The sequence below is a fragment of the Berghia stephanieae genome, chromosome 3 (genome assembly GCF_034508935.2).
Source record: "Berghia stephanieae isolate SIO BIC M18660-M18661 chromosome 3, UCSD_Bste_1.3, whole genome shotgun sequence".
NCBI lineage: Eukaryota > Metazoa > Mollusca > Gastropoda > Nudibranchia > Aeolidiidae > Berghia > Berghia stephanieae.
In genome coordinates, this window is record NC_088362.1 from 17,534,555 (window position 1) to 17,544,554 (window position 10,000).

The 10,000-nt window shown below is 38.2% G+C and overlaps 1 protein-coding gene across 24 annotated transcripts in view; it reads left to right on the forward strand.

Annotated features, from left to right (window-relative positions):
- LOC144967260 (RIMS-binding protein 2-like) overlaps positions 1–10,000 on the forward strand; it is a 263,317-nt gene that overhangs the window by 147,295 nt on the left and 106,022 nt on the right. For all 24 annotated transcript variants that reach the window (XM_078904258.1, XM_078904269.1, XM_078904263.1 and 21 more), the window contains 2 exons: positions 7,134–7,286; positions 8,912–9,085. In XM_078904258.1, the coding sequence (XP_078760384.1) occupies positions 7,134–7,286; positions 8,912–9,085 (327 nt within the window). The remainder of the gene's footprint in view (positions 1–7,133; positions 7,287–8,911; positions 9,086–10,000) is intronic.

Below are 10,000 nucleotides of genomic sequence, written 5' to 3' on the forward strand. Positions count from 1 at the left end.
CATGATCAGAATTATCCTTGCACTTTTTCCTCTCTCGTGGTTTCTTTCTTTTTGACATTTCCTTTTGTAGTTGATGACGTTGAATTTTTCAAGTAAATTACAGGCTGTGAAGCAGGCTGTGGACTTTGATTGTATCAAAGAAAATTGGAAATAACAGATTTGAGAGGAAAGCAAATAACTAATGAAATAATATAATAAACGTTTAGGCTGAAATTTGTCTCCAGCCGTGTCAGTTAAAAAGGGAAATATGATGCGTTAAATTCAGTTGATGACAACAACAACAATAATAATAACTACTACTAATATATCTACTACTAATATATAATAATAATAATAATAATAATAATAATAATAAATAATAATAATAATAATAATAATAATAAATAATAATAATAATAATAATAATAATAATAATAATAATAATAATAATAATAATAATAATAATATATAATAATAATATTACTGATATAATAATGATGATGATAATATAATAATAATAGTAATAATAGTGATAATAATAATATAGTGATATAATAATGATAATAATATAATAATAACGTAATATATAATAATAATAATAATAATAATAATAATAATAATAATAATAATAATAATAATAATAATAATAATAATAATGATAATGTGTGTGTGTGTGTGTGTGTGTGTGTACGGGAAATAAACAGGAGTAGGGAACATATGACGTTTATTCTTGCTGCTTTGTAGTCTTGTCTAATGACACTCGCCAAGGAGAATGTAGGTATCTATTTCGAGTCCCTTCCTGGGCGATGCAAAGTTGACTCTTTGGAGAGAAAGTTAAGCTTTACTCACATTCTTTCACTACACTGTAAAATAAGTACATGGCCGTAGGTTATTTCAGCCGAAAAAAAAATATATACATATATATATTAATGTCGTCTCAAAGACGTTATGTCTCGTCCTCTATGCCAAGGGTTAGTGTTGGCTTTAGACCCCCAAGTAAATGCGCTTTGATCACATTAAAAAAAAACACGGGAGCGCTTTTACAAGGTGACCCTAACCAACAGCAACGCTTAACATTTAGGACGTAACATGAGGCCTGATGGGCGACACTACAATTTTTTGGGGGGACAGAGAAAACGTAATGGCCAGGTACTCAGTATCATTAAACGGACAATAGCAATTACTTGATGCCGTTTGGATACGGCCCCAGACTTTTGCAGAGTACTTTCCGCCAGCTCTAACATATCCAGCTAGCTGCCCAACCACTGGTCGGTGGACCGGGGAGGGGCGGTGGTAAGAAATTTTTTTGACTTCACCCGGGATCGATTTAGGTCCCATTGCGTGTGAAAGGAGTGCTCTAGCGACCGAGCTATTGAATATTGAGACAATAATATTTTGTTCAGTCTTGAAATAATAGAGCCCTCTTACATGAAAATAGAGGAAACCATAATTTTAAAAGATTATACGATGAATGCTGTTTGTTTGTGGGATTATTCTCTTCTCTGGAATCGCGCGTGTAACGTTGGGTAGTTTGGAATGTAATTAAACCCCTTGGGGTGGGCGTGGTCAGTCAGGGTGGACTTCCGGTCAATCTGTTATCCCGTCAACCTCCGGCAGGATGTACCGGCCGAAGGAAATCGACATTGGGCGAGGAAATGCCAGAGAGAGGAGAGAGAGAGAGAGAGAGAGAGAGAGAGAGAGAGAGAGAGAGAGAGAGAGAGAGTGGGGGGGGGGGGGGGGGAAGAAGAGATCATGTTAATGGCGAGGATGGGGGCGGAACACGGGTCGGAATGAACTTCCGGTCCATTTGTTATTATTGCGTCAACCTCTGACAGGACCTGCAAATTGGCAGGAATGAACACTTTGCGGAGATGGAAAGATAGATAGCATATTGAAAGATGGATGGATTGATGTGTCAATGGATAAAGATGTTGATGATGGATAGTGTGTATGGATGATTGGTATGGGATATGGTAATGGATGGATAAATGGATGGATTATGATTATTGGGTGATGATGGATGGATGGATGAAAGGATGGATGTATCGATGGATGGATGGATGAATGGATGGATGTATCGATTGATGGATGGATCTATCGATGGATGGATGGATGAAAGGATGGATGTATCGATGGATGGATGGATTAAAGGATGGATGTATCGATGGATGGATGGATTAAAGGATGGATGTTCGGATGGATGGGAAAGGATGGATGATCGAGATGATGAATGGTGGATGTATCGATGGATGGATGGATGAAAGGGTGGATTTATCGATGGATGGATAGATAGGTGGGAATGTTTGTCTCACCATCGAGAAATGTCACTATGAGGAACTTCCTTGATAAATTGGGTCACAAGATTTACAAATTAATGAATAACCATGCCTTGAGCCATGGCAAATGCAAACATGCCTCTATCCCAACTCCCGATTAGTCAAAAAGTGTCAAACCTTAAAGTCTTTTTGAAGTTACCAGGGCTATCATATTCTCTCGCTTTAAGACACCCGAATCGCTTTGTCTTTGCTCTTCACTTTGTTGATTGTTGCAGTTACAAGCGCTGATGATGCTTCTATTCACTTTAGCTGGAATACTAAACTGCTAGAAGTCACGGACTGTACTTGCAATGTGCAAAAACGAATATAACAGCTTAAATAAAAAGAGAAAAATACTGAACATGGAACGTTTCGGGCTCAAAACCCTTCAGCAACCAAAAAAAAAACAAAAAAAAACCCCACCCAGTTAAAACGTTACTACTGATGAGTTCACGGCTCACGAGGAGATTTTTTTGAAGACCTGTTAGGTCCATAGAGTCAGGGAATATCCCGGTTTCTATAGCGTGAAGAAGCCAACAGCAATTGTTTTTTCTACCCTTTGGATAGGACGCTAGTCTATCGCAAAGTATTTTCCGCCAGCTCCTACTGACCCAGTTACTCAATGACTGCTGAGTGGATAGAATGGGGTCTGGAAAAAATCTTGGCTTCAGCCGGTATTGAACTCGGCCCCCTTGCATGCGAAGAGAGTGCTCTACCTACTGAGCTATCGGGGGATTTCCCCCCCCCCCAATTTGTAGTTGAGTGTGTAATATATTATGAAATGAACGAAATCCAATGTAGCCGCTTAAAGGTTAAGTTTCAAATTTTTCATAACAGACTCTGTGGAATCCAGCAAATAATTGTTATTGATTACTTTGCCAGTTTTAAGTATGATATTATCATGAGGGTACCAATTTATTCAACAAATTGCCGAACATTTTCAGTAATTTTCCAGTTCACGCAGAGAGGGTAGAGAAATATGAGAGCAGCCTCTGAGATTTGAACGATAAAATGACAATTGGATGGCAATTATTATTTTTAAGGTCCCAAATTAGAAGAAATTGAATAACAGTCAGCGAACGTTTCGAACACAATGTATTCCTGAAAGAAAGAAAAACAAAACAAAAACAAATAAACAAAAAAAACTTGAGCTTTTATATAGCGCAATATCTACTAAACGTGCTAAAAACGCTTTACAAAGGGTCCCTGACCAATGGTAACACGTAACATGTAGAATGAGACATGACGCCAGGCAATATTACAATTTGTTTTTCCGACAGAGACAGCGCTGTTAACAGTCAATTTACACCTGAGTACGGTGAGATAATGTGAGTTAACGAGCCTTTTCCTATGACTCAACTATGCGCCGAGCGATGCTCGAATCTAGGACCTTCGGATCCTATAAGCGAGTGTCATACCACAAGACCACATTGCCGCAGAAAGAAAATGTTATAAAAACACGCTTACGATCATGCGATATGTCATTTCTGATCCAAAATAGGGATAGTTTTGTTTGAAAGTATCGGGTGTTTGTTTGCGGATGAGGAGTTTCTAACTTAAAACGTTCATTGCTTGTTTGTTGGTTGTTTTTTGATTTTATTTAATTTGATTTCATTTGATATATTATTTTTGTTGCAAAGTCCCAGGTTTGAGAGTGTTTGCCAAGATTGAGGGTTATTCTAATCGATCGATATTTGAAGGACGTGTTTGCTGGACAAATTTTAATTACGTGTATTTGTGCGGCTTTGTGGTCTTGCGATATAACACTCTCTTTTGGACTGTTAGGCCCCAAGTTCGAGTCCCGCTCTGAGCAGCGCAGAGTTCAGTCATTCGATAAGATTCTTTTCTCACATTATTTTACTCATCAATAAAACATTGTTCTTACCACAGTTATTGCAGGGGCAGCGTGGCTCGCGATACGGCCATTGCTTCGTGCTGAAAGGTACCGAGTTCAATTATCCGCGGCTTCGCTGTGTGGCCTTGAGCAAGTCACCTCGCCCTAGCTCACTTTACGACGCTGCTCTGCGGCGGACGTCTGGGTTATTCCAGTCTTCTCTTGGAATAGACCCTAAAGACAAATTTCCCCATGGGGATGAATAAATGGGATTTTATTTTATTTCATTAAATTTTTTTCTTTAAATTAAAAAAAAAAATCACTTTCCAGCATCTAAATCAATGCGACAGTGAGGCGGTGGCTGGGTCAAGTGAAAGTAAAACCTTACTCCGCTTGTTTAGGGTTAATGATCACTTAACTGTGTTTTCTGACAACAGAATTAACACCGAACCAAGTTTATGTTTGGAGGTAGACAGTTGTTGACTTATCGAGTCATTGTATTTTAAATAATTTTTTTTTTAATTGAGCTTTATACAGCGCAATATCCACTAAATGTGCTCAAAGCGCTTTACAAGGGGTCCCTGGTCAATAGCAACATTTAACATGTAGGACGGGACATGCCGCCTGTTAGGCGATATTACAATTTTTCGGACAAAGACAACGCTGTTAACGGCCAGGTACTTATTTTACACCTGAGTACGGTGAGAGAAAGTGAGTAAAGAGCCTTTTCCAAGGACTCAACTATGCGCCGAGCGAGAGGCTCGAACCCAGGACCTTCCGATCCGAAAGCGAGTGTCATACCACAAGACCACATAGCCGCACATTTCCTTCTCGTGATTGTTTTTCCTTCTCCAATCTATCAGTTTACATATCCGGCTATGTGGTCTTGTGGTATGATACTCGCTTTCGGATAGGAAGGTCCTGGGTTAGAGCCTCGCTCGGCGCATAGTTGAGTCCGTGGAAAATAGCTCTTTACTGACATTCTCTCACTCTATTCAGGTGTAAAATGAGTAACTGGCCGTTAACAGCGTTGTCTCTGTCTGAAAAAAAATATTGTTTTATCTCTTTACAGGCGTCATGTCTCGTTCTACACGTTACATATTGCTGTTGGTCAGGGACCCTTTTCAAAGCGCTTTGGGCACGTTTAGTGGATATTGCGCTATATAAAAGCTCAATTTAAAAAAAGAATGTTTTATTCAATCTGCGTGTTTACATGTGTTTCCTTCTTAAATCAATTTGTTTACATGTTCTTCTCTCTTGAATCGGGTTGTTTTCATTTATTGTTTATATTCAGCGGTAATGTGTTTTATTGAACTTTTACTACGTAAAACGTTTTAGATATGAAATGTCTACATCAATTATAAAACTTCCGTTATTCGTTTCCAGATGAAATTGTGTCCGGTCTTCTCAAAACGGAATTTTTTTGAAAATGAGCTTTTATATAGCACAATATCCACTAAACCTGCTGAAAGCGCTTTACAAGGGGTCCATGACCAACAACAACACGTACCATATAGAACGAGACATGACGCCTGTTGGGTGATATTGCAATTTTTCCGACAGAGATAACGTTGTTCACGGCCAGGTACTCATTTTACACCTGAGTACGGTGAGAGAATGTGAGTAAAGAACCTTTTCCAAGGACTCAGCTGTGCGCCGAGCCAGGCTCGAACCCAGGACCTTCTGATCCGAAAGCTAGTGTCATACCACAAGACCACATAGCCTCACAATGTCGTTGTGAAGTAGATTATTGTTGAAATTAATGGAAAGTCCCGAAAAGTACCGAGTTCGACGACCAGCAGCACTGTATGACCGCGAGTAAGTCGCCTCACCCAAGCTCACTCTGCGGGGTTGCACTGCCGCTGGTGGGTTATTTCAGCCTCCCCTTTGAATAGATCCTAATGACAAATCAATTTCCCTCAGGGGTTGGTTAAAGGGAATATTTTTTTTATTTATTTGTCAATCTATTAATTTATTTAATTTGTTTTAAATTGGAGACTTAATTAAGTAGTTTGAGGAAATGTTAATACTCCTATGGATCGGCGGATTAAATCAAATTTAAGTCTTCGTAATTTAGACAGCAATGCCAATTTTCAGTATCTTGTTCAAGCGACGTGCACAGATTAGCAGGTCTGATAACCGAACGCGTTTTGGGCTTGATTTACTATTGTTGTTATTGTTGACAATAGTTTCTATATGCTTATTTTTCCCTTTTAAGCATGCTCGGGAGTCTCGATGGCTAAGCCATCGGTGGAATGGTCGATTATAAAGCAAATTTTATAAAAAATATCTCGGTAGATTCCGGATTGTTAGGGTTTATTTTATATAACCAATGTCTGAGATTAGCTAGCTGGATCTGATATAATATGTGGCCTGAAGTAGTCTTCGGTTGATTAGCATCTTGTTAAAAGAATAGAATAGTAGCAAGTCATTGTTCCTGTCAATTTCTTTCAGTTTTTTTCACCGGAAACTCAGTCTTTATTCATCTTGCGCCGCTGCACTTTATAGATGTCGTAATATTGGTCATTCCGGTCTTTCCCGAGACAGACCTAAAAGAGAAATGTTTTTACCGTGGGATAAAAGATGGGAATTTTGTTTGTTTGTTTGTTTATCATTGTTCTTTTTTTTTTTTTTTTACTTCCTTCATACTGCAAGCCACATCTGATGTAGTAATTGCAGATTTAAACAATAAGAGCATCACAATACTCGCTCAACACATGTTAACATTTATTAATCCCAGTTCATTTTATCAGCTCGTTAAAACATTCAACGTCACGCTCTCCTTGTGTTTTTTTTTTTTTTTTTTTTTTTTTTTTGTTGTTGTTGTTGTTTTTTTGTTTTGTTTTTTTTTTTTTGTTATTTTGTCATAACTTATTCCAGGATCGAAATTCAGTTTGGGTGTTTGTTGTTTTTTTTTACTCGACATCTTATCCCGCGACGACAGCTTCCTTCAAACTTTTGTCACTTATAATTATAATAATATAGTTTATCTTTTGTTTCACCAGGGTGACGGATCAGAAGATCCCTCTGTAACACAAGAAGCTACCGAGTCGCTCGCCGCCAATGAGAAGCAGCGCCAGGAACTTCTCGAGGCCAATGAAATCCTTCACTCGGAAATTCAAAAGTTAGAAAAAGCCCTTCAAAAAGCTGAGCAGTTGGTAAGTGTGTCACGTGATTATGATATTTTACATTACAAAGCTATTGATAATTGACTTTTAATACGGCTAACCACAGCATCTTTACACCGATTTGCGTACTTAAAATATGTAATAAAAATATTATTCTACCACTCCGCGTATGTACAAGCCTTGACTGAAAATTCTTGACGCCTATTAAATATATCCGATTGTATTGAACTCTCTCAAAGCGCTTTACAAAGGGTCCATGACCAACAGCAAAACGTAACATGTAGAACGACGAGATATGACGCCTTTTAGGCCATATTACATTTGTTTTCCGACAGAGACAACGCCGTCAACGGCCAGGTACTCATTTCAATTTTTTTGGGGTGAAATTTAACATAATCTGACGTCACATATTATTGTTGTAAACATATTATCATTACGTGTTACTATTTAGGGAGACGGATAGAATAATGGATAATAAATTAATTGATAATGTCTGAGATCGGAATATTGGTCACTCATGACGACGCGTATCTCCTGGCCAAGTAAGGAGAACTGGTACATCACGTGATTTAAACCACTCTTGATGATTTGGATTGTTATTCAAGCTGATAACTCGGGGAGATAGAATAAATAAACGGTTTTTTTTATTTGCCATTATAATGTAAAACACTTCAAATCATTTACAATTTGATAAGGGGTGAAACAGTCAGCGAGCAAACTTAGCTAACCAAGGGAAGTAACAACTGAAATATAATGAATTGTTTATAAGTCGTGATTATGTCCCTTAGCATATTATTTTTCTCTACGATATATTATTATTGTATATTATTATTATTATTATTATTATTATTATTATTATATTATTATTATTATTATTATTATTATTATTATTATGTTGTTGTTGACCTGCTCCCTTTATTTAGTTCAAATGGTATACAATCAAATGTTTATTATATTTCGATGCATGGCCGATTTTGGCTCGTTTTTTTTGGTTTTTTTGTTGTTTATAGTATGAAACAAAATGTAAAAATGCATGTGGAAAAGTCAGTCAGTAGGTTCTGTAGGTAAAGCTAAGGATTACGTCAGGTCTGAATTTGGCCCTTCTACTTACTACTTGGCACTACCAGTTTTGATAATATGCGGTAAGTCATTCGGATAAAAAAAAAAACAAACAAAAAAAAAACACACACACAAGGTAATATTCGATTTCGCGACACCCTACAGACTAACTAACGGGCATGACCTAGCGTGTTAACAATTCCTAACTTTGTATTGGGTTTATTCACACAGCCTAAGGGCTAACCCACACCGGAGACTGACTCCGACGACCCGGCACTGCCGTCCTCTACCGTCTCCCGGATAAAGACATCGGCCACGGGCACAATACTAAGATTAAAGAGAAGAGTCACTAGACCTACCCATACCAAGTACCCGACGTCCTTTGCCGTTTTTTTTTGGGGGGTTTTTTCGAACTTGGTTTGGGTAGGTCTAGCGGCTCTTCTCTTTATTCTTAGTATTTTGTCCGTGCCCGACGTCAATATCCGGAAGACCGCAGAGGACAGCAGTACCGGGTCTTCGGATTCAGTCTCCGGTATGGGTTAGTCCTTAGTTAGTAAATGTATTCTCTTAAAAATATTTTTTAATTTTTTCAACAGGAACAACGGATATCCGACAAGACTACAGAATGCAGCAATCTCACAGAAAAATTAAGTGAGGCCCAAGAGCGGACCAAACGACTTGAGAAGGATTTGCGTACCACTTCGGCTCAGAATGCCCAGTTGAGTTCAGAGGTCAAGGGTCTTCATGAGAAAGTAAAACATGTCGATAAGGTAAGCTGTTACTATCACTATGTGTGACCCATCGCGTTAAATCGGTTTTATGTCGGAACAAGTGGTCCTTCGGAGCCATTAGGCCCATGGAGTCGGGGGGCTATCCCGGTTTCTGTAGCCTGAAACGGACGATAGCAAAGATTTCTAATCCTTTGAATAGGACGCTCGTCTACCGCAAAGTGCCTTTTGCCAGATCTAACAGACCCAGCTACCCAGTCACAAATTTTCTTTCTTTCTGATTTGTCTTGCACTGTTTCTTACACACCTATTCAATGTTTTTTTTATCTTACACCGTTGCCTGCTCTATGATTTGTCACTGTGATAACTCCCAAGTTCCATAATATCGTTATAATCTAGTGCGGCTATGTGTCTGTGCGGCTATGTGGTTTTGAGGTATGACACTCGCTTTCGGATCGGAAGGTCCTGGGTTCGAGCCTCGTTCGACGCATAGTTGAGTCCTTGGAAAAGGCTCTTTACTCAGATTCTCTCACCGTGCTCGGGTGGAAAATGAGTACCTGGACGTTAACAGCATTGTCTCTGTCAGAAAAAAAATTATAATATCGCCTTACAGGCGCCATGTCTTGTCCTAAATGTTAAATGTTGCTATTGGACAGGGACCCCTTGTAAAGCGCTTTGAGCACGCTATATAAAAACTCAATCAAATTATAATCTAATCAGGTGTTAGCAACAGAAAAGCATTCCAATATTGCTATGGACGAAGTCATTTCTGAATTGATTCGCGTTCTTCTATTGTTTTCACATGAAGGATATAGATTATAAGTTTTATAATATTATTTTATATATATATTATATATTTATAAAAAATATACTTTTACAATGTATAGAGAAAGATAAAGGATGTGAGTTATGCGTTGTATTAAAAGGTAGGGATGTAAATTGAAGACGGTCGTATCG